The sequence below is a fragment of the Peromyscus californicus genome, unplaced genomic scaffold (genome assembly GCF_007827085.1).
Source record: "Peromyscus californicus insignis strain IS unplaced genomic scaffold, ASM782708v3 Scaffold_17__1_contigs__length_78620276, whole genome shotgun sequence".
Lineage (NCBI taxonomy): Eukaryota > Metazoa > Chordata > Mammalia > Rodentia > Cricetidae > Peromyscus > Peromyscus californicus.
This window is the reverse complement of record NW_026294469.1, coordinates 45,808,657-45,834,124: the sequence shown is the minus strand read 5'-3', so window position 1 is coordinate 45,834,124 and position 25,468 is coordinate 45,808,657. Positions and strand designations below refer to the sequence as shown.

The 25,468-nt window shown below is 42.2% G+C and overlaps 1 protein-coding gene across 2 annotated transcripts in view; it reads right to left on the bottom strand.

Annotated features, from left to right (window-relative positions):
• Positions 1–25,468, bottom strand: part of Megf10 (multiple EGF like domains 10) — a 161,901-nt gene that overhangs the window by 60,532 nt on the left and 75,901 nt on the right. For both annotated transcript variants that reach the window (XM_052742216.1, XM_052742214.1), the window contains exon 5: positions 17,428–17,520. In XM_052742216.1, coding sequence (XP_052598176.1) covers positions 17,428–17,520 — 93 coding nt within the window. The remainder of the gene's footprint in view (positions 1–17,427; positions 17,521–25,468) is intronic.

Here is a 25,468-nt window from a genome sequence, read left to right as displayed (position 1 = left end):
TATTATCACGCCGACATGGTTAATTTCCTGGCTATGTCTCAGCACTGTGGCATGCTTTGAAGCAACAGCCTCCCTGCTTTGGGCTGAATTTTCCTACAAAGCCCCTGAAACACAGGCCCCACAGTGTGAGCACTGGGTCAACATGAGCTGCAGATGGGGGTTGAGTCTGAAGGCAGAGTGTTCAGAGCACGGAAGTCCAAGCCTAAACACGATTGTGATTTCCTTTCCAAATTTTGTTACACTCGTTGTCAGCACACCTACTCTTACATGTGTCCCAGTGAGTTACACAGTTTCCAACACAAAAGCCAGCCGCCTTCTCTGATGCCTTCTACGTCTAGAGTAAGTTGATGTTGTCCAGACAAGAAGCAGAGATCTTCCTTACACTGGTGCAGAATTTGACCAATTATCTTCAGTTCAAGCGCCGTGTTTGATCACACAGTTTGGGAAAGGTCTAAACAAAAATACACTTGTGTGTCCACAGTCTCTGCAGACTTGAGACGGATTAACTTAGAGACTCTGAGGAATAAGTACCACTCTTGTTCCTATTTCATAGATGATCAAGTTGAGATCCAGGGAGCTTGTTCAAGGTTACAGGTCATGAGACACTGAGCACAGAGTGCTCATCTCCAGAACCTGTGCCCTAAATCATTACATTTTACTCTCCCCAAATTATAATGATGTTTATCTCAGCACTCTCTATAATATAAAAAAAATTAGAAATAATCTAATTATCCAGGAACAGGAGACTGGTGGGGAAAAAAAACGGGTATAATTATACTTCAGAACACTGTGCACAATTAAAAATGATATAGGGAATAGTTAATGAACTAGAATCTTGGCAATATCATAATTATAAAAAGTAGATTAAAAACAGTATAAATCATGTGATCCAATTTTAGCAGTGGACTAGATGAAACCGCCATTAATTTAAGTTTAAAATGCAAAATATCAGTGGAAGCATTTAGCTGGATGTAATACCTGGGAGATGGAAGGCAGGGAAGAGCAGGAGAGAGAGCCAGAGAACATAGTGGACACCACAGCAACATGTCACCAGTGGGCACCCCTAGGGCCTGAGATGATGCTGACGGTTTTTCCTATATTCTGATTTATCTAGGTTGCCCACATTTTCTAATACATATCTTCTTGGCCATAAGAGAAAAGCAAGCAGCAACACAATGTGATTTAGGATGTGTTTTGTTTGTCGTACACTTTACCATCAGAGTAAGCTTAGTATCCTTTTTGCATTTATTTGAGTGCACCAAGGATTACTGCACTCAAATAAAATGTCTAAAAACACCCCAATAATAAGATGGGACATCATTTTTCAAACCCTAGCTGGGATTTCAGTACTCTGGCTACCAGCACCTTTCATGAGGCCATTTTGCCTGTGAAGTTAAAATGGTGTTTTTTAGGTGCACAGAATACTCCACAGCTACATTTTATTTAATATAATCCGTTGCAGTTAGGGCAGATCACTGACAGCCACTATTTAAGAAATTCTTTGGGGCTAATCAACACCTTAGTGTTTAGGAGCACTGAGGCTGGGCAACTGCCTAAACGGTGAGAATGTAGACGATTTCTCAAAGGAAATAAAATGCAGAAGATAGTCAACTTGAGGATCACCTATACGCTGATGATCATTTTACACAAATAAGAAATTGGAAAACTCACTGTGAAAGAGTAGTGACATGTGTGCCATAGAAATAAAGAGGCTACTATTTCCAGGGAGAAAGGAAATCAACTATGGAAAGAAGAGGGATGGAAGAAGGTACTGGGAATACAACGTAAGAGTAAGGTACAATTACATGTGCATGAAAACGTCATAAGGAAAGCCACTAGGTTGACATAACTAATGGATACTAATTAGTTAGTATTTTAAAAAACAAAAGAAGATTTTAAAACAAAAAGAAAACACTTTGGTGTCTATATTTAGAAGCACACAAACCTAAAAACTAGATCTGCATAACAGCTAACATATGGACCACACTCAAAAACTAGTTGAAATAATGAATGGAAATGATTGTGAATATAAAGAACTACAACTTCCAAGTTGAGCTGTCCCTTAAGCCTTTAAAAAAATACTAGGTGCATTATTCTCCCCTAAGCTACCTCAGACTGTCAGTCCGGTTTTCAGGAACAAGAGATAGAGATCATGTTAAGGAAGAGGGGGGGATTTCTAAGTTTTTAAAAGGTGCTGTGAATTCCTAGGGGCACTATGGAGGCATTTTATTTAAACCTCACAATCACTCAATTAGATAGGTAGAATTATCCCAGTGGTTCCATGTGTATGTGGACTAATTTGCCCAAAGTCACTCAGCATTGAACTGCAAGCAAGGACTCAACTCAAGCCAACACTTAGAAAGCTAGTCTTCTGTCACACCGTCCCCTACGAGCAGAGGGTGCTATTGTGAAACCGGCGTCTCAGAACAAAGGTCTCCCAGCTCTTTACCTGAGGAATAATACTTGGTTTTGCCTGGAATGACCGTTCTCAGGCTTTAGAGCTGCTGCAGCAGGTTCATCAGATTGGCTTTCATAAGAGCTATGCACGCCTTTAACCCCAGCACTCGGGAGGCAGAGTCAGGCAGATCTCTGTGAGTTGGAGGCCAGCCTGGTCTACAGAGCACGATCCAGAACAGGCACCAAAAATTACACAGAGAAACCCTGTCTCGAAAAGCCAAAAAATAAAAAAATTAAAAAAATGAGCTACCCACATATACACAGTCTCTTATGTATCAAAAATTAGGCAGACATTAGACAAATGTCTTTGAGTGTATAGAGATGCTGTACTGAATCCCTTGTCTTCATGTAGATAAAACACAATTAAAGAATAGAATTAGGGGCAAACGGAAATGCCAAATCGAGAGGTTCTCTGCAGAGGGAATAAGACAATAAGCATTGTCTGATCTCAGAATTTCTTCTGGGGCAAGGAGGACAGGATGAAATCACTTTGCCCTTAGGTGATGTTTATCATCAAGTTCATCTTATTCCAGAAGTCTTCAATCACTGCTTGGCACATGGAGAGGTTATAATCATTTTATATTAGTATGCCTGGGGCCCTGGCTAGACAACATCTACTCATGGGACCTTCCTTGGGCACGCCTTCAGATTTTGTTACATTGAATTTTCTTTTCACAGAATGAAGATAGCAGGAGCACACGACACAAAGGGTACTTCCTGTTATGTGTGGCACAGCCCAGATTCTAGTAGCAGCCGTCCGATGCCACACATTGGAATACCTGACCCTGGGAATGTGATGCCCTAGTACAGCATCCCTCCCCCGGCCCCCGTGCACTGGTTTGTATTGTTTTGCAGGAATCATGCACGTCCCAAAGGCCAACTTGACTCTCACAATGTAAATTTCAAATATAAATTATCCAGTAACTCTAAAACCAAGCCTGAAATACATTCAGGCCTACAAGGAAAAGCAAGTACTTATAGCTTATTTATCACTGCTAATTAAAAACTGGATTTACCACTCCACAAGAGGAAACTCATACCTGGTACTGTAAACCTGGTCAAGAGCCCACAACTGGGGAGCTCAAAAATCACAGGCAAGGGACCTACTGCTATTGTTTTGCTAAATGGTCATGATGTCAAACTGCCTTCTAAACACTCATGTTTATATCCACGGTGATTATGTCCTCTACCTTCATCAGGAAGTGTCTTACTGAAGTGAGTAGAAATTAATGCAGGAGCCTATGACTGATGGGACACCTGTCCTTAGATAGGACATCTTTTCACCTCTCCAAAGGCTCAGCGAACATCACAGAAGAGGTGTTGGGAAGAATATAAGGGCCAAAGGAAGGGGAGATAGGCAGCAAAAAGACATTCTTCTGGACATGACATACTTGGTGCACCATAAGGAAGTCACTCCAGCTATGGTTAACTATACAACACCTGGCTTGTAAACATAGCCTCATAGATGGACTATTGGCAGTCAAGGGTTGGGCAAGGGGAGCATTTTCGTAAGTTGCTCATTCTCCAGTGACTTCACACACACACACACACACACACACACACACACACACACACACACACACACTCCTACAAGCCATTGTAGTTACACTAGGTGAGTCGCATGCAGAAAGAAGGTATGAAAGAAGGGGACTGGCTGAGAGGAGGAGCTTCAACGTGAGGCGAGAATGAGACAGACCAATGTGGTGAAATGACTGGAAGTCATTACATACATATATAAAACTGGCAAAGATGAAAAAATAAACACACACACACACACACACACACACCACCCACATTTAGACACTTCTTACTTGGTGACTGCATGTTCACCGGTGGAGACTCATGGGTTCCATAAATATAAGAAGGGAACGAGGCAAGTTCCAGGGTAATCTTCATCCCGGCACAAAGAACTGAATCAGCATAAATAAAATCTAGACAATCTCATCAAATTGACAGGTCCCAGACAATTCCACTAACTTGACTTAACCTCTTTATCTGGGCCCTGGTTCACCAAGAGTGCAGAAGAGACTTTGAAACACATCTTGATCTATAAGGGCCTTCCCTTGGGAAGTTGATTCAGAATTATATTCTGACAGAAGCTTGGGTTACATCCAACAATCCTAAATGAACTGAACCAACTTAAATGTGTGTGTGTGTGTGTGTGTGTGTGTGTGTGTGTGTGTGTGTGTGTGTGTGTGTGCATTGTGTGTGGAGGCCAGAGGACAACTGTAGATGTTGTCTCAGGTGCCATGCACATTTTTTTTTTTTGAGCCAAGGTTTCTTATTGGCCTAGAACTTATTAAGCAGGCTAGCTGATTACTTAATGAACTCAGGTCTAGTGGTCTCCATATCCCCAACATTGGGACTCCAAGCATTTTCCTTGGAGCTTAGCTCCTTTTATGCAGATTCTGTGGACTGAACTCAGTTCCTCATGCTGTCAAGGTAAACACATTACCAACTGGCCTATCTCCTCAGCTCTGGGCCAGGATTATTATTTAAATCTTACTTTAATGCCTCTGTGATCTAAGTGTAATTGTGGGATTGCCTGGGGTCAATCGCCTTGGAGACATGTTTCTACCGTACACTTACGGTGTGTGCATGTGGGGGCAGGGGGAACAACATGTTGGCACTTAGTGCTCCAGCTCACCAAGCTGAAAGATGTCAGCCTGTGCTACATAACCAACCACATTAGGATTACTGCTTGAAGTAAGGAGGCCCTAAGGACCCTTAACACGGAAATGTCAAGTATCTATTAAGGCATAGATCAACTGTGACTTAAATGGTTTTGCATGAGGATTGGCTGAGGATGCCTTTAAACATGAGAAAATGCGTGGCCTAAAGAGAAGTTAATAGGGAAGAAAATTCACCAAGCACCCCCTCCTCCCCCAATGCGTACATCTTCTAACATAGAGGAGAAGTACAAATAAGTCACTTTCAAGGAACTATCGCTATGGAATGTTTTCCAGAAGAGACCAAAATAATTTCCCTCTGTCTCAAAGGATAGAAAAGCACAGCTCTTGGTGAAACACACACCCTTTCTTCTTAAGCCTCCTCCGTGCCAGGCTTTCATCTTCCTGTGATTTCATTCTGGTGCTTCAGGCTAACATGACGGTGGGGCACCATTCCCTTTGTTAATGGAGAAGAAAAGATCCTCATTCAAAACATCAAGCGGCTTTCAAAATAAAACAACTTTGTCAAGTGTCTCCATCCATGAAAAAGAACAATAAAAATGCATTTTCCAGGTCCCCCCAAAGTGCTAAACCCTGTGCCCTTCACATGTCAAAAAAAAAAACTCTCCAAGGGCTGACAGAATGCCAGCCATCAGCGTGGACAGCCACCCAGTGCCTCTCAGATTAATTTTACTCACTGGCTGAGAAAGACTCTCCATTCTTCTTAAAGATGTTTGTTAAAGGTTAGGCTGTGGTTTTACAAATTCATTGTAGGATTATCTCACATCACAAACCAGAAAGAAAGGGCATGAAACGCTTATACCTTAATGTATATAAATGCAAATGTTAGTGTCTCTGTGTGAGAACATCTTGATGACTATACCCACAGGGCAGGAAAACCTCAGGGATATGAAGTATGTGTGGGGGGTATGTAAGATTACACGTGTTCCCTAATGTCAAGAGAATAATAACCATGGGAGCCATTACATGGGAGCTTATGCTATAATCTCATGTCATATGTGTGTGTGCCATATATGTATGTATGTATAATGTACTCATATATATACATACATATATATGTATAATGTACTTTTTATTAAGAAATTGTTAGGCATCTTCTACAGCTACCAAGTTCTTGCTATCAAGCCCATGCTACTTACTCCTGACTAAGACAAGAGCTATAGCTAAAGTTCATTATCTATTAGAAGAGGCTAGACCACAATGAGATTTATCATGTAAGAATGTATATGCTTGGTGATAAAAAGCACAGGACACTAAAGAGAAGGCCTACTTCCATCTACACTTCTTTTCATGGCCATCCTTGATCAGAGAGAGAAAGGAAGGGAGGTGAGGTCTACCTGGAGGAGGTGGGACTTGAGGTGAGACTGAAGGATTAAACATGCAGGCCCACCATTGTGCAAATACCATCCTTGTTTTTGATATGAGGTTAAGCAGCAGAGGCCTTAAATGATTCATCTGAAACCCTACAGTAAGAAAACTCGGCTAAGACCATCCATACTGACTGAAGGACTTGAAAGTCTTAATACCATTTCCTCAAGAAAACTTGGTTTCTGACTGCTGGAGAAATTGTTAGTACATTAAAATATAACTTTCTTTGATATTGTCCTCATTAGTTTTATACAGCAGTAATGAATGGTGAAACCATCCAGTTTTTATAGGATCCTAAGCTAAAATGATTTGCTCATCAGCCAAGAACTATGTTCCTATAATGCCTATTACATAACTCACTGGGCTAGTCTCTGTAAGTAAGATAAATATTCTCCTCTTGTTATTTCTTACCTTCATTAGTTTTATATATCTCAAGCATCCCTAATCTGTTCCAGGCAAAGTCACACATGTTCAGACTCTGAAATCAACTAGGTTTTCCACAAATCAAAAGATTTTTTTTTCGATCAGAAAAGAAAAAAGTGATTATTTTTTAAAGTTTCTCTTCAGACATGTTTTGAGTGTTTAAACAAGGACTATTTGACACAGTCACAAACAAGATATTGGTTTTAGTCGGGAAATCCACTGTGTTCTAAAACAATCAGGAACATACGATTTCAGTCGACTTACAATACATGTGTGAATATTTGTGGTTCTACCTGAATCAGCAGTGGTCTAGACAAGAGCAGGAGGCAACAAGTAAACCCACAGGACCATCTGGCATACATCATCACCTCACCCAAAACAAAGCTGGCAGCTAACACATTACTGTGGTCAGGAAATGCTTCTTATAGGTTGAAATGAAGGAAATTACAAAGATCTGTGATGAACTAATACTTCTGCTCCCTATATTAATGTTTTTTTTAAAAAAATGGACTGAGCTATTACCTGCTACTTATTTGATAAGAAGAGAGTCTAAAAAGGTTAATGAAATTCTATTCATTGCTATGTGCTTTGGAATAATTTGTAGTCTGAATGTCTTTGCCTAATTTCTTGCTATTTATACTCCAATTGGATACAGATTAACAGCTAAATTCTATCACCTTTTAGAATCTTCCCCATGAGGAAGAAAACGGCAAAAATTTAGAAAGGGGAATTAGTAGACACTCTCCATTCACACGAAGACCGACTTAGCCAGTTTTCTTAGTTATGGGCCCATCATTCAGAAGTCACATCCCCGCATCAGGAACCCCTGGTGCTCACAATACATCAAGGAGTAGTCATCTCTTTCTGGAGAAGGGAGCACTCCCAGATCCATCCATCTGGTATACCTTCTCTAACTTCTACAGTTGTATTTCAGCTTTCAGTTCACAGGAGGAATCCCCTGCTGTCTCCAAGGACCAGAGTCTACAGTGCACACAAGCAATGGTGAATCCTGAAGCCACAGGAGTCTGCACCCCCTAACAGAGCAGAATGAATGACTCCAGGTCGTCCTCTATCTCTGGCAGACCTTTGGCCATTTTCTCTCTTGACTTCTGAAGATGCCTGTTTTTTCATGGCCTTCAGTCCTTCTACTAAGTTGAGAGAGCCTAGAAAGACACAGAGTGTCATCTCCAATAATCAGGTTTAGCCATTATTACTTCTGGCACATTTATGTCTTTTTTCCCTCCATCTACAAATATTTACTGAACATTACGGCATGCCCAGAACAAAGCTAGACAACAGTGAGTTAAATAACCAAAAGCCTGTACTTTCAGTTTTTTCTAAACCTGCATCTTTTTTTAATGAAGCTTATATCCTAGAGGGAAAGATGGACCAAACAACAATCAATAAGTAAACGAGGCAGACATTCTCAGGCAGCACCATATTTTTTTTAAAGGTTGAAAAGGAAATGTGATGGTAGTAAGAGACACCCTTTGAGTATGCAAAAGCAGAGAGAAAACTAGTATCTTCCAGAACTGGAAGGCAAATGCTGAGCAGTGCTGAGACCTTGGATGGTATGTATGGGCGAGAAGCTGGGGAATAGAGCAGATGATGGAGGCTTGGTGGATCACGAGTTTATTTGAATCATACTGGCCGAGAAGCACAGAGCTTAGGGATGGTAGCAGCCTGCTCTGAAGCACGTTTTTACAAGGTCACTGTGGTCTCAAGACAGAGAATTGATTCTTAGTAGGCCTGAGGGACAAGTGGGGAAGCCAGCAAGGACACTACTGCAGTCACCCATGAAGAGAAGAGGTTGCCTTGGAAGCAGGTGACAGCAGAAGAAACAGAGTCAAACATTAGATTGTGTAGCTAAGCCAACAAGATCTGCTGGTAAACGGATATTGCACAAAGTTTTTTTTTAATTAATAAATCATGTGGAGCTGAGTTAAACAGCATGACAGCTCAGCCTTATCGTGCAACCATTCCATATGAGCTTAGCTTGCACAAGCAGTGTGAGCATCTGTAATAGTCTTGTGTCCCAAAGAGGACACACCAGATGTGCATGTATCTCGTACAGATGACCTTTATCAGAGGTTGGAAATAATGCAAAACAAACAAAACAATGAATTAAAAAAAGCATCACCACTCTGGGGCTTCTGTATCGGGAAAGTCCTGACAAGTCATATCGACAGGAGAATCTTGCTGAAGAGAGGCATGGCCTACAGAGCAAGATGAGCCGTCACAAGGGGCTGCTCCATCTGTTGATGGTCCTAAGACCAAGTGAGTATGAAAGTGATGACTGTTCTTAAAGCACCACACGCATCTTTGATTTGTCTTTATGATGATGCCAGGCACAGCATCCATGAAAGTGATGACTGTCACAAAAGTATCGCATGCATCCTTGACTTGCCTTTATGATGATGCCGGGCGCGGTGCTGAAGGCAGTGTGTTTTTTCATTCTTTAATCCTCACATGACTATGAGAGTAGACAACCTTACTCTTACTTTGAGTGTTAAGGAAGCAACACCCAGAAACACGAGGAAAGGGTAAGACCTAGGGTGGGACGGGGAGAGCTCAGGTGGGGATGCTCAGTTCAGGTAGTGGCTCCTTTAGAAAGACAAAATTAGCAGTTTGTATGTGTGACTCTGACGGTCCATCAGGGAGCCACCTTCAGGTGGTTCTGATGGACTATTCTTCTCTTCCCACCTCCCATTAGCACCCGACCCCCTCACTCAGTGAACCCAATGATCTCATGCTCTGGCTGCTCCATCAAACTGATGGTTAAAGTGATTCCGACAGTGCTAATGCGAATGTTAACTACTGGCTGTGGGGACTGGGCTCCTGGGGCTTCCTCTCCTCAGACAATATCGATCCCACCGTTGTGTCTGGGTAATAGATCTATACCACAGACTTTGCTAGGGAACATGTCAGCTTTGTGTACTTTACAAACGCTGGCTTGTAATATCTTTCAGGCAGACTCCTTCATTCAAATGCCCCGCAGGCAGCATCTTTCTGCTCCCTGCTGCCCAGCATGCCTACCTAATTCGAAAGGTCCTTAGGGTGCCTCCCATTGCACCTGGAAACGTTGGAACCAGCCTTGCCTCCAAGGCACATTTTTGCTATTTTCGAATACCGAAAACGCCATTAGTGATCAAACAAAACCCCTTCGTGGGTTTTCAGGACCAAAATTAATTTCCAGTTTTGCCTCTGTTTGGTTCTAATCTTGAAATTAAGGAGCTTGAGGGACAAGCTTTTGTATCTATTTGCTGGCTGCTGGCTCATCTGGGACTTTCCTTTGTACCTTGTGGCCAAAGGAGAAATAAATTTCTCAACAGCTATTTAAAAATTACAAAGCGGATCCCATAGGTTCAGACAACAAATGTGTGGTTACTCCTCCCAGTAAAGGCGAAGGGTTCACAACACAGAGAAAGAAAAGGCTTCAGGAACTACAGAAGCATACTCATTGAGGGCTTGGGGAGAGAGCTGGGCAATTAAGAACAGGATCCTTGTCAGGGTCCTGAGTTCAGTCCTAATCCTCACATGACTATGAGAGTAGATAACCTTATTCTTAGTTTAAGTGTTAAGGAAGCACCCATGACTGGTGGCTCACAGCTGCCTGTAACTCCAGCTACAGAGGAGCCAGTACCCTCTGCTTGCACATGTAGTCACAGGTACACACACACACACATCAGAGCTGGGATCCCGTCCCATTCCTATCGGCCATCTGGAGTCATCTTCCTCTAACTACCTGAATTCCTTTCTCAACTGAGTCCCCGGCCTCAGAGCCCCTGAGAAAGTCAACAAAGCCTTTTCTTGAACTTACAATTACTTCTTCGTTTCTTTGCTCCTTCTCTATGGCTTCTCAGAGAAGTTTCTGGAAGAGGAGTCAATACTCAGTCATCCTTTCCTGTTCTATGGTGATCTGCTCTCTGTTCCTGGCACAGCTTTTAACTCTCCCTGCCCCTGTCCTTTCAGAATCCTCCCTACTTTGCCCAACCCCAGTCATCTTTCCTTGATCATTTATTTCACCTTTCTCCCAAGCTATGATGTCTGTGAGATCAGTAATCATTCATCATTATTTTCCGTTATCCCCAGCATCCAATACAATGTTCTGCATACTGTAATCATTCAGAATAAGTCCTCAAAATGAACACATGAATGACCTTCTCAGAACCATACAATTCATTCAGTCTCATAATTTCAGCCACATGCCAAGTATAATGGAGATTAACAATATTAATAACACCTGGATCCTGCCTCCAGAAGTTACCACCCAGTGGGAGGGGCAGAGGAACAGAGGATTGATGCTTAGACAGATAGATAGATGGGGGAAGGAAAGAGGAGAGGGAAGGTGGAGGCAGGTAAAACAGATTAGTGTCACTCAGTCATAGAGGCAGGGGGTACACATTCGGATGCCAATAAAAGAGAAATATGTGAAGGCTTTTTCAAAAAAATCATTTTAATCAAGTTTTAAAAGAAGCAGTATGTCAAATAAATCATGATTTCATTCAGAGAGAACCAACTTTGCACAGTCCTCTGCCTTGCCTATATTGGGGGCTGGACACACTGACTGCATCTCAGAAGTGAATCCCTCCTTCTGCTGACACGGTAAACAGTCCTATCTTGTCAGGGACAAGGACAGAATCTCTATCTGATCTGAAGCAAAGGGGTGAAAACCTCCCATTTGAAAATGTCAGTCTCTTAGTTTCCTATGTCTTTGGGGAAGAAAGAAAAAAGATAGCTGCGTGTGATCATTATCAGTTTATTGTCCCCTGATCCTAATTATTAAAGGGGAACTGGATTGCTGCTGGACATGGAGTCTGCACGGCAGTTTCTCCGGTGGAACACAGGGAATGGGCAGAGCGTATCTCACACACCCATGCCTGGTGGTACAGAAATATACCACTCTATTTATATATAAATACAGAATAATGTATATATATTATATTCATTAGGGTATATATAAATATAGGGTGATAGAAAATGATATCAACCAAACGGAGAGTCGGGGACAAAAGGGAACATAACCCTCTCAGCAATGAAGTCTTGAACCATTCCTCCAGGGAACAAACCTCAAGCAGCTTTCTGGGTGAGAGAGGTTCTGGGTGAGAGAGACGGAAATAAAGAACAGGAAGGGAAGACACTGTGACTGGGGCTCTGCGGCCAATGGCTGAGAAAAGACACGTAGCAGCTTTTGGTATTACTCTGCTTGCCGTATCCCTGTCCACGTGTTCCTTTTTAAGCGACCCACTATTATTTTATTTTTAAGTAAAAAGTGCTGCAAGTTAACTGTCGTATTTAGGGGATGCTCCTCAGAACTGTGACTAACTTTGGAAAGGCGTCGTCGAACAAGCAGCACTGGATACAACACTCTCCTTCTTTGGAGAAGGGAGTAGAAACATTCTCGTTTGTGAAATGGGGGCTCTGTCAAATTAGAAGGGGAGACAGAATCGTTGTGTGGCTGTAGAGGAATTCAAGTGTGAAGAAAAGGGAATACAGTAGCTGAGCAAACCAAGGAGCTACCAATGCACCACCTCCCCGTTTAAAATGTATCTCTCACTGGCTCTTCCACAAAAATGTGCGTGAGTCTTTTAACTACTTTTCCTTTGTTCTCTGGTTGAATATCAAGCATTTTCAGTAGAGGGCACCGGAGAGACACTGGAGAAGGGAAGGAAGTTTGACTCTTGGCCCCAGGGTGTTGACCCAGCTGACCCCGCCCCCCATGGCTTCTCTAGTACCAGCAGCTGCTTCAGAGTCCTGGGGGCTTCCGCAGCAATAAGCTCTTGGAGCATGGGCAGCTTCCCTGGCATCTTCCTCCCCTTTGTAACAGAGTGGTGTTAAGACACTGCTCAGTGCACAGGTTCGAGTACTACAGGGCAGGTTTCTAGAAAGTTCTGCCAGAACAGTGCCGCCATCGCTTTCCATCGGCGGCTCTGTGAGCTGTGGCTGTGCCTCTCCTACAGTGTCCAGTGCACACGGCTCTGGGACTTCTTTGGGGACTTTTTTTTTTTGTCTCGGTCCTGGGGGAGTGGCTGTTGTCATGTGCTGTTTCTATATTCTTCACACTTCAACTTGCCTATAGTCAACCCCTCACCACCCCAACCACCCGTTCTACTCATTCATTCTTTCTATGCTCTAGTGAAACTTTCCGCTTTTGACCCACTCCACGGCCCCAACGCAGTGAGCACGCCCAGCAGTGAGCACGCCCAGCAGTGAGCATGCCCAGCAGTGAGCACGCCCAGCAGTGAGCACTCCCAGCAGTGAGCACTCCCAGCAGTGAGCACGCCCAGCAGTGAGCACTCCCAGCAGTGAGCACGCCCAGCAGTGAGCACGCCCAGCAGTGAGCACTCCCAGCAGTGAGCACTCCCAGCACTCAGATCTTGGCTTCTAAATATCGTTCTACACTAAAGTAAACCAGACTCCTTTGAGAAATTCTCCATTCGAGGGCTAAGGAAGGAAAAGCACAAGATACATCTGGAGTATTTTATCGTACCAGAAAGTAAGGAAATGCTCAAAAAATCAAAAGGGTGGGCCATATTGAAAAGATAAATTTGGCTACAGTATCCATATTGAAGTAATTATGTAAGTTCTCCCTCATGGATCTTCGTGTCGGCCTTAACCTGGAGGGGAGGCTAGGATTGGGTACTGGCTTCCAAGGCAATGCCGGGGAGGACAACCCCGTGTGAAGAAACCAAGTGCTGGCCTCCTGGGGGAGAGCCTGCCCGTTCCTGCTGATGTGAGGAGAGCAAGCTGATCCGAAGTCTGTGTGTGACAAAACACCAGGGGCATAGACCGGGGCCTGGGTAGCCTGTGGGATCCTCGCTGTCCTGCTCTAGACAAAGAAGGAAAGACCAAGAAGTCCACACAGACAGAAGAGAGCGGGAAGACAACAGAGTGCAGTGTGGCACCCAGAGCATCTGGAGCAGAACAAGGAGAAAAATCCATCACTATCACACACTGGTACCCTTTTTTAATTTTTCCTGAGACCCATGGGAGATGAGATTGACAAGGGACATCCGGGATTTGCTTGATACCAATGTTCTAATGTCCATTTCTCAGTCCTGCCAAACTCACCGGGTACTTAAGGGGCTAAGGACAGAGGATTCCGAGAGTGCACACATGAGAAGTCTCCAGGTATCTTGGCCACTTTCCTTCAAATCTCAAATTGTTCCAGAAGCAAAGATTCACTAAAAATAACTAGGATGCTTTTGGCCTTCTGATTGGCCCTTAGCTGGTACAAAATGATATCCCAATCATTTCGAGCAATCATGGTATGGATCCACCACAGGAACGCTTAAACACAGCTATAGCCAGAGTGAAGGGAAAACAGGAAACTTTGGAAACTTTTTAACTCTGGAAGACTAGTACATGCATTCTGTTTCCAGAATTATCTGTCCAAGACTAGACAAACACATTTCCTGAGATGAAACCCAGGTAGCAGTTTTGGCCTTGTGTGCTGCTCAGGTCGTAACAGCATTCTATCCTGTGCTTTTTGGTATTTATTTTAAAGGTTTATTTGTGTGCATGAGTGCATGTGTGTGTGCATGCGTTCCTGCATGCATGAATGTGTGTGTGTGTGTGTGTGTGTGTGTGTGTGTGTGTGTGTGTGTGTGTGTCTGTGTGTGTCTGTGTGTCTCTGGGTTTGTGCATTTGAGTGCAGGTACCCATGGAGGCCACAAGAGGGTATCAGATCCCCTGGAGCTGTAGTTACAGGTAGTTGTGAAATGGGTTCTGGGAACCAAACTCCTGCCTTCTGGCAGGGCAGCATGTGCTCTTAGCCTCTTTATGGTGTGGGTTTAGTAAGTGTCAGGAATGTTATTCTTGGAGCATCTTTAAAGACTCCAGATATCTGTTCACATGTATTTCTTACACAGCTCAAATGTGAATTGCAGAGAATAAACTAAAAGTTGCTTAATTGTCATACTCTATTATTGTTAGAACGTACAATCTCAGAATACTGGAGTCTTCATTGAAGTCAGAAAGCTCTAACGTAGAGAGCAACCCTTTATTTCTCAAAGGCTCAAATCAGCTTTAGAGTCTGAAGTCCTTATGGGCTTTTGTTTTGTGCACAAATGCCCTTTAGTCTGAGCCCTGAACTTGAGGTAGTCTCCAAATTTTAGGAGACCAAGTATGAATACAGCTGAAATCATTTCACAGCCTCTTGCCCTGGAATGAGTAAGAAATCCATTTTCAAATAAAGAATACATCCATTTTCCCCTTTCCCACTTTACAATAATATTTTTTTTCAAAATGTCTAGGTTTTAAAGTTGGAAAAGTTAATGAAAGCAGTGTCGTATTTGTGGTCAGCCAGGAAAATGAACACAAGCCAAATCCCACATCCCAAACATTCTGCTTCAATAGCATGTGAACAGAATGCCCAACTCACTCCCTGTTCTCAAACAGAAATGAAACAAGACTCTGAAATACAGTTACCCACCGGAATAGAGCTGCCTAACAGAAACAGACACACACACGTTCACATCTGCCCTCACACTCATACACACATATACACACAAACACACACATTCACATCTGCCCTCACACTCATGCACACACACGTTCACATCTGCCCTCACATTCATACACACATATACACACAAACACACACATTCACATCTGCCCTCACACTCATATACACACACATTCACATATGCCCTCACACTCATACACATTCACACATTCACATATGCCCTCACATTCATACACACACACACTTATACACACATTCACATATGCACTTATACTCTCATACAGACACACATTCAAATATACGCTCACACTCATACACACACACACATTCACATATGCCCTCACATTCATACACACACACACTTATACACACATTCACATATGCACTTATACTCTCATACAGACACACATTCAAATATACGCTCACACTCATACACACACACACATTCACATATGCCCTCACATTCATACACACACACACACAAATTCACATATACCCTCACACTCATACACACACACTTACACACACATTCACATATGCCCTCATACACACACACACATTCACATATGTTCTCACACTCTCATACACTCACAATACACTGACACACATCCACCATTGCCCTCACACTCTCATATACACACACTCACACACATTCACATATACCCTCACATATATATACATACATACACATGTGCCCTCACACACACACATACATACACATGTGCCCTCACACACACATTCACATATGTTCTCACATTCTCATACACACACACTAACACACATCCACTATTGCCCTTACATCCTCATACACACACACTCACACATGCTCTCACACTCTCACAAACACACACACACACACACACATATGCTCTCATACTCTCTCTCTCTCACACACACACACACACCACACAGTCCCTATCAGTTACAATAAGGAGGCTCTTCCTACTGAGTGTTCTGTGCACAAAGGCCTCCCCAGGAGATGTGGCTTCAGGGGCAGCCCAGAAATCCTTAGTGTAAAGGTGTTCTTAGCAAAATAAGAAAGAATCTTCACAATTCCAAAGAAAGCAAGTAAAAGCCTTAGAAGCCAGCTTATCTGGGCAACTTAAAATTCCTTCAGACCAGTCTCAAAAATGCAGTTGGTAGCAACAGAGACTCTTTGGGTTGTCAGAGGAACTGGCTCAATTTTGGAAAACAATTATTTCTCTTGTATGAGTTTAATGATTTATTCATTGCAATATAGTATTGTATTTCCATTTCCTCTCATATTTTTTAAGGTCATAAAGAAAAAGGCACAATTTTGCATGCAGCAACAAGTTGCGAGAACCCTGAAATTTTAGCTGCAAAATGTATGAAAGTAACTGTATCCTACGACATTCCAACTTCATGATACTGAAGATGGGGGCCTTGAGTGACGCCTTCTTAGAATCTAGAAAACACCGTTTTAGAATTGTAACTCTCTCATAACGAAGACAGTCATACGGTATGTTGTAACACTGTTAAACACGCATCAAAATGTTCATGAATTTTTATTGCAGATTTATCTCCCCAAAGTTATCTCAGCATGCACTCATCACTTTCATCTCAGAGTTCAGAGGCAAATGGACATGTTAGGATCACACCATTCTATTTCTGAATTAAATTCAACATGTGACACATTTTAATCACCAAGAAAGTAGCTTGCCTAATTAAGTTAGAAATAGACGTTAGACCATCACGGCTATGTCACCGCAGTGGTCTTCCCTCGGTGGGAAACTAAACTCCGGCTCCTACTCTGATACTGACAGAGGTGTGGGTAGCAGATTGCCCAACTCTCCTATCCGAGAACTTTTCTTTCTACTCACTTAACATCAGTGCTTTCGGCAACACAGCCATGGGTTTAGGAGGAACAGTTTGAATGAGTTAGATTTGCAATCCACTCCGCCCTCTGCTTGGGATGAAGACAGAAACTTTGGCTCAGAGGAACCCATAGACAAGGGGCCCCACGACAAGCCCCGGAGACAGACAATAGCAGATGGGACTTACCACTGGAGCAGTTGGTCCCACCCCAGCCAGGCTCACACTGACAGGTGTTTGGAGCAATGCAGCGGCCATGGACACATTTATCAGCACAGTGAGCTGTCAGAGAGAGAAAAAAAAATCAATCAAACCAAGAAAGTTGGCACAAGAAAAAAAACAACAACAACACAGCTGTTGTGCTCCCCAGGCTCACATGTCACCTAAAAACAACACGCATGCCTCATAATTGTCTTCAGTCCTTTCCTCAGCCCTTTCAGAGTTGACTGTAGAGCCCAACAATCCCCCTCTTATTTTGATATCTCCAAGTAAATTCCTCCATTTCTCCTGTTTAATTCTACTTCACACTAAATTAGGGAAGCGATGTCAAGGAGAATTGTCTAATCCATACTTTAAGAGCTGTGGCAGTGGGTCCCAAATGCATCTTCTTTGTGCTGGGAAGAGTGTATGTGCAGAAACAAACCACAAAGCAAGATATGAGTATTCCGCAGTGACAGCATAGACCAAGAGGTCATTTCCTGTGTATGATATATTCACCAGAAACAATGGTCACCTTTCTTCATGACCTTGCATTCATGTTCTGACACAGCAGAGTCAAAGATACATTGTGCTGGACCTCAGTGCTTCACACGCACATTATGTATTCTCTAAAATACCCAGATATGTAAAATATTGTGAGAGCTAACTGAAAGAGCTTGGAGTTACAACATTTTACTTAAGGATGGAGTAAAGTACCTTGACTTAGATGTGCTTTTTTTTAAATCTGTGCTTATTATTAAAGTAAAGCATATTAACTTCCCAACCTCATTAAATATTAGTACATAAGTAAGCCTCACCTCCAGTTGTACACACTAGCAGCGTTTTTTTGTGGTTGTTTCAATATTTTTTTATTTTTTGTACTGTGTGTTTTTTCTTCATAAAAAATAGAACCATAGTAATTTTTAAATTGCTTTTCCACCCAACGTAATGAGAAGCACGTCATTAAATATTCTTTTATGTACTTTATTTACCATTATTGGTATAATGTATCTATAGTATATATGTATAAATACATATGAATAATTATGAATCTGTAATAGATGACCATTATGAATATATAAGACTCACAGTGATGGTCATTTGGAACGTCTTGACCTTAGGCATGAAGAGACACAGGGGAAGTTATTTGGGATGAAGAGAAAGCAAACACCAGTGATCAAAACAAAAACCAATGGGAATGAATCTTGTTTGTTGCAGGATCGGGGACAGCAGGACAGATGAGAGAGACTTTGAACCAAGCTGAAGTGTCAGCACCTCACTCAGAATTAGCAAGGAAAAGTCCAAATGAAGTTCAAACCTATAAACAGAGGACCACAGGACTTACTACCACCAGAGTACGTTTTAACATGGTAGTGACTGAGTAGCTGGGATACCAGGCCTATTGAGAATGAGATTCTGACCTATGATACAGTTTCCTGACACGAGAATTCCAAGGAAGCACTTGATAATTCTGTAAATATTGACTTAGAATATTACACTTTTAATTGTAATAAAAAGCAGAAACCACCCATAGCTTATGAATATACCAGCACCACAATATGTCACTTATACTGTCACATTAAGTCAATGTGTGCTGACCTCAATCTTCTTCTATTTCTATTCACGTGCATGACCTCACAGGTGGCATTCATTTGTAAGGCCACATAGCTCTCTCCTGTTATCTGTTTAAATGGAGGTATGGACATACTTGAAGCCAACGACTTGCTATACTCAAACACACAAGATTCAGTTAAATGCAACAGGAGGTGGGATGAGAGTGAAGATCGAGCTCTCTCTGCACACACTGTGTCATAGGGTAGCATGTCCAGAGGACTGTCACTTTCTGAGAGCGCTGGTACCCGTCATAAGCATGCCACCATGAGAGGGCTTTGTCTTACCTGCCACAGGGACTGATGGCATTTAGGTTCCAAGCACATGGCTGCTTAGCAATTTTTTCCTCCTTCAGGGTACTAAAGCTATTTAAAATTATGTGTTTATATCTTGAGACATTTTAGAAAGTAGATGCTATTTACTTTTAAGGTGAAACAGGGCTTCTTTGTTAAAAATGAAGAAAAAAATGATCCTGTGGTGGCAATTTTAAACTCTGGATTATTTTAAGAAATCTCTTGAGCTAACATTACATCCAAGTCTGAAACAAAACGTGGATGGATTATTGCTATAGAAACCAATTCATCTGAAAGCTAATTAGGAGTGGGTGTGGAGGGGTGGGGTCTTAATTAAAACTCAATCTAATGGAATCACCTTTGAGTATTGCCTCCTGAAATAATGATCCAAGTGATGAAAATAATGGTCTAGAGTCCATTCCATGTGTAGAAGCCTCACACAGTATTTGACTCTGCCATCCAAATTCCTTCTCTTCTATGTGCTCTTTCCCAACATCTCTGACTCTCCAAATCCAATAATAGCCACGTACAAGTGCTCACAGATGGTCAGGGGCAAAAGGAAGCAGTGGGGCTGCTACAAAATGCACAAGATGCTCTGTGACCTAGGATGCCACAGCCTACAGAGACACTAAGTATGACAGCTTGTGATGCAGTGACAGCAACTGACTCTGGGTGATCAGCTGAACCTGTCCTCAGTTTCCCCAGACAGCTTTAGCTGTCACCCACTCTAGGTGCTGAGTGTACAGGACTAACCCCACAGGGGAAACCAAGTAGATTCAAGATGTGAATTAGCCATGCATATCCTGCCAGAGGGGTCTAGCTGGGAAGAAAGGGAAGAGCATTCAGCTTAGCAAGTGTTCAATGATTTGGGTCTCAAGCATAGGCAGAAAGAATCATTATAAGGTCTCACCCACAAGAACAGAAAGTCTTTATTACTTATCCATGCCCTTTCTTCTTATCTTTAAAGGAGTAGTTAACTAAGAAAACATGGAGCTAGTGGGACAACTCAGTGAGCAAAGTGTTTGTAAGCACGAGGACCTGAGTTCAACCTACAGAATCCAAGTTAGAAGACAAAGATAATGACGTGATGAAGACAATGGTGGATGAGAACTCAATAAAGATGAAGGAGAAGAGTAAGGGGAGAGGAGGAGGAGGAGGGGAAGAGGAGGAAGAAGAAGGAGGAGGAGGAGGAGGAGAAGAAGAAGAACAAGAACAAGAAGAAGAACAACAAGAAGAAGAAGAACAAGAAGAAGAACAAGAAGAAGAAGAAGAAGAAGAAGAAGAAGAAGAAGAAGAAGAAGAAGAAGAAGAAGAAGAAGAAGAAGAAGAAGAAGAAGAAGAAGAAGAAGAAGAAACAGTGGCACTCACTTGCTGACTTGCAATCCTGGCAATGGGGAGATAGAAAAAGGCAGATCCCTGGGGCTTGCTGACCAGCCAGTCTAGCTGAATCAGTGGGCTTCAGGCTAATAAAGACCCTGCTTCAAAAAACAAGGTGGATGGCTCCTGAGGAATGACACCTAAGGTTGTCCTGTGACCTCTGCACTCACATTGTACACGCGCGCAAACACACACACACACACAGAGAGAGAGAGAGAGAGAGAGAGAGAGAGAGAGAGAGAGAGAGAGAGAGAGAACCCTAGCGCAAGCTTCCTTTGCAACATGATTTTTTTCTCGTCCCTTTAAAAGGAAATAATCAAGTACATGTTCTATGTTTTTAGCAGCTTTTCTCTGAGGCGGGAGAGAAGCTGAACCTCTACCCACAATCCGGACCCAGCTGGAGGGACAGTAGGCTGCAAGGCTCAGCCAAGGCCACTTCTCCCCCAGGAGTGGAGGGGCAAGAAACACAGACAAGACAAACAGGCCGAGTCTTTGAAGTGGGAGCTGTGGACAGCCTGTCTGTTGGTGGACAGGTGAAGACTGACATGATGACCCTGGAATCTTCTAATTAGGGTCCTATTTCAGCCTCAGTTCCTAAATCCATTTAAATCCCATCACTAATGCCACGGGCCTCATTCCTTTCCCTTGTAAATGCTGAGTGACATTAGCTGTAATGTAATTTCTCTTTGTCCCCATGCATTTCCCTGTGGATTGACTCTTAGGGATGGAGAAAAGGTGACAGACAGGAAGAGTGGGCAGACTAAAGACGCCTGCACAGCCCAAATACATCTGTATAAGCAAGGCATCCACTGCTCTAAAGGCAATGATGCAATCAACTCATTTAAATTAAGAAAACGTATCTCTTAAAAATGACTGTCCATCGTTTACCATCTTTGCGTCCCTTTCCTTTCTGCAAACAAACTCAGAAGAGCAGGATACCATGTAATGTTTGGAATCAGGAAAACAGAACGGATCTGCAAACCAGGAACTCAGTCTGGAGGGGAAGGAGCCACAGAAGTATGAGTAGGAGACTGTGAGGGATATTGGATCACTTATTCATATGAAATATCCAAATAGGATACTCCATACCAAAAAAAATACAGGCCGGGCGGTGGTGGCGCATGCCTTTAATTCCAGTACTCAGGAGGTAGAGCCAGGCAGATCTCTGTGAGTTCGAGGCCAGCCTGGTCTACAGAGTGAGATCCAGGACAGGCACCAGAACTACATGGAGAAACCCTGTCTCAAAAAACCAAAAAAAAAAAAAAAAAAAAAAAACCCAAAAAATACATTAATGAGTGACATAATGCAGGTTTTTTGAGATGAAGAAAATATTTAAAATTTGGTCTCGTGATTTTGAACAACTCTGAATATACTAAAACTAGACTGAATGTCATAATTTAACTATAAATTATACAGTAATGTGAATTGTATCTCCAAAGGTTATCATAAAAAAATACTGTGGGAACTAGGGGACAGTATTAATTCCAATTGGGGTTAGATTAAGGAAGACCTCATGACAGAGAAGACATCTGAGCTAATGAAGTGGACACTTTTAGAATAGCTACATGCAGAAGTGGCCTGAAGTAGCTGCCTCGCAGTACCCCACCTTCCTACCCCATCCCACAGCCACATAACTTAATCCATAGCCACCAAAAGACTTTATGCATAGTGGCTCTAGAAGGAGAGCCATCGTGGAGAAAGCAAGAGCACATTGGGCAACTGGAACTCTGGATGCAATAAATATAATGAGGAAACGTGCAAAATTCCTCTCTGTCCATTCTTACAGGGTCTTCGTGTCTCTTAATGGCAGATACAGAGTTATTGCTAGCAGTGTGTTCTGCAGACATTGATAATTAATGCCCCCTTCTCTTTTATTAGCAGAGTCCCAGTCATGCCAGACACACTAGAGCGACCACCACATTTCTCGGCTTTCTTTCTAGAATGATGTGCCCATGTGGAAAACAAGGCAGACAGACTCAGTGGTCTGTCCAGCTCCCCTCCTCCCTGAAACCTTGAGTGACAAATAGCAGGATTTTCAGAATGTAGATGACAATCCTAGGAAAAGAAGCAAGTGGACCATGGGACTCTTTTCTCTGAATTCTTCCCACAGATGAATGAACACCATCAGCCACCTGCAAGACTCTTACAAACCCTAGTTGCTTGGGTTTCTGTTATACATCTGTTTTCTTCTCAACATCCTTCCAAACTAGTGCATTGGCCCTTTGAGAGATCTGCCAGGTGAGTGTTACAAAGTGGCTATATTAGCAGAGTGAATTGAAGGCCCCTTTCTGTTAGAAAGATATGCAAGGGCTCTGAGTTTCTCCTAGACTTTGAGGCAAATGGATCACACGAGCCTATATAGGCTGATCAAATGCTGTGAGGAAAATTAAAAAACAGTGCCACAAAGTACATGTCCTGCCCTCTCTCTAAAGTATAACTTTAGAGTATAAGAAGAGTTAAATAATGTGGATGCTGTCATCCTTAAAACAAACAAAACAGCAAAACTGGTCTGTAGTTAAGAAACCAACAAAAAAAGAGGGTAGACTAGTGGAAAGTATCCAACAAAAAAGAAGACGAAGCTGAGAACAGAGGACGGGTGGAACGCAGAAAGCAAACCTAATAACATCAGTAATTACATCAAGTGAAATGGCCGAAACATTTCACTTAACAGGCTGAAGCTTTGAAAAAAGCAAGAAACTATTGTGTTTATGAAAATTGCATGTGAAATGTAATAACAAAACACGTGAAATATAAAATAGTTTAAAACGACACACTAACTCTCTTAGGTGTGTTTATATTGCTGTGATAAAACACCATGACCAAAAGCAAAGTGGGGAGGAGAGGGTGTATTTCAGCTTACAACTCTTAGGTCACACTCCATCACTGAGTCAGAGCAGGAACGTGGAGGCAGGAATTGAGGCAGAAGACACAGAGGAGTGCTGCTTATTGGCTTGCTCTCCATGGCTTGCTCAGTCTACTTTCTTCTACAACTCAGGACCACTTGCCCACTGGTGGCACCATTCACTGTGGGTTTGACTCTGCCACATCAATCATTAATCAAGAAAATGCCCTACAGATTTGCCTATAAGCAATCTAATGAAGACGTTCTCTTGATTCAGATTCTTCTTCTCAGATAACTGAAGCTTGTGTCAAGTTAACCAAAAACCAATCAAGATACTAATGGTGATCAAAAACTTGCATTATACTATTATGATGATTTTAGAAGAAAGACTGTTTTCAGAGGTAATGAAGGCCATGTAACAATAATAATATGTGCATCAAAATAAGAAAGAACTGTCTCAAAATGGTTATGGACATTTGGGTTGTTTCCAGTTTTGAGCTATCACAAAGAAAGTAGATTTGAATACCTGTGTCCAAATGTCAAACAATTCTTCCACTCTATTCCAGATACTACCTAAGAGAAGTGTAAGCCATATAAACACTTGTACATCAGTTCTGCAGGCAGCCTTTTTTTTATAATGGTAAGATGGAAAATATCTAAGTATCCATAAATATGTGAAAATATAAACAAATTGTAGAGTATATATATATGTACATATTCCTCCCCATCCCCTTGGTGTATATATATATATATATATATATATATATATATATATATATATATCACTCAGAAACAAATAGAAACAAACTAATGATGTACACAAAAACATTGATGAATCTCAAATTCATTATGCTTCATAAAAGAAATGAGACATCAGAGAGAACACAGTACTCTAGAAAATGCACCCTAACCCGGAGCCACAGAATCAGAGTGATGCTTACCTGAGGAAGATCGAAAAGGGAAGAGAAGATGGAGGAAGTTATGAGTAGGCTCATTGGAAAGGGAAGAGTGAATGGAGGAAGTTATGGGTAGGCTCATTGGAAAGGGAAGAGTGAATGGAAATTACGAATAGGCTCATTGGAAGGGGAAGAGTGAATGGAGGAAGTTGTGAGTAGGCTCATTGGAAGGGGAAGAGTGAATGAAGGAAGTTATGAGTAGGCTCATTGGAAAGGGAAGAGTGAATGGAGGAAGTTATGGGTAGGCTCATTGGAAAGGGAAGAGTGAATGGAAATTACGAATAGGCTCATTGGAAGGGGAAGAGTGAATGGAGGAAGTTGTGAGTAGGCTCATTGGAAGGGGAAGAGTGAATGGAGGAAGTTATGAGTAGGCTCATTGGAAGGGGAAGAGTGAATGGAGGAAGTTGTGAGTAGGCTCATTGGAAGGGGAAGAGTGAATGGAGGAAGTTGTGAGTAGGCTCATTGGAAAGGGAAGAGTGAATGGAGGAAGTTATGAGTAGGCTCATTGGAAGGGGAAGAGTGAATGGAGGAAGTTGTGAGTAGGCTCATTGGAAGGGGAAGAGTGAATGGAGGAAGTTGTGAGTAGGCTCATTGGAAAGGGAAGAGTGAATGGAGGAAGTTATGAGTAGGCTCATTGGAAGGGGAAGAGTGAATGGAGGAAGTTGTGAGTAGGCTCATTGGAAGGGGAAGAGTGAATGGAGGAAGTTATGAGTAGGCTCATTGGAAATGGAAGAGTGAATGGAGGAAGTTATGAGTAGGCTCATTGGAAAGAGAAGAGCAGATGGAGGAAGTTGTGAGTAGGCTCACTATCATGAGTGGGGTAAGGATTTCACAGATTTGAACATATGCCAATTCTTACCAATTTTTACACTTAACTATGTGCAGTTCATTTTATGTAAACTGAGCTGTTTTAAAAAACACAATGTGAAGAGAACATTCTAAAGGGAATCAAG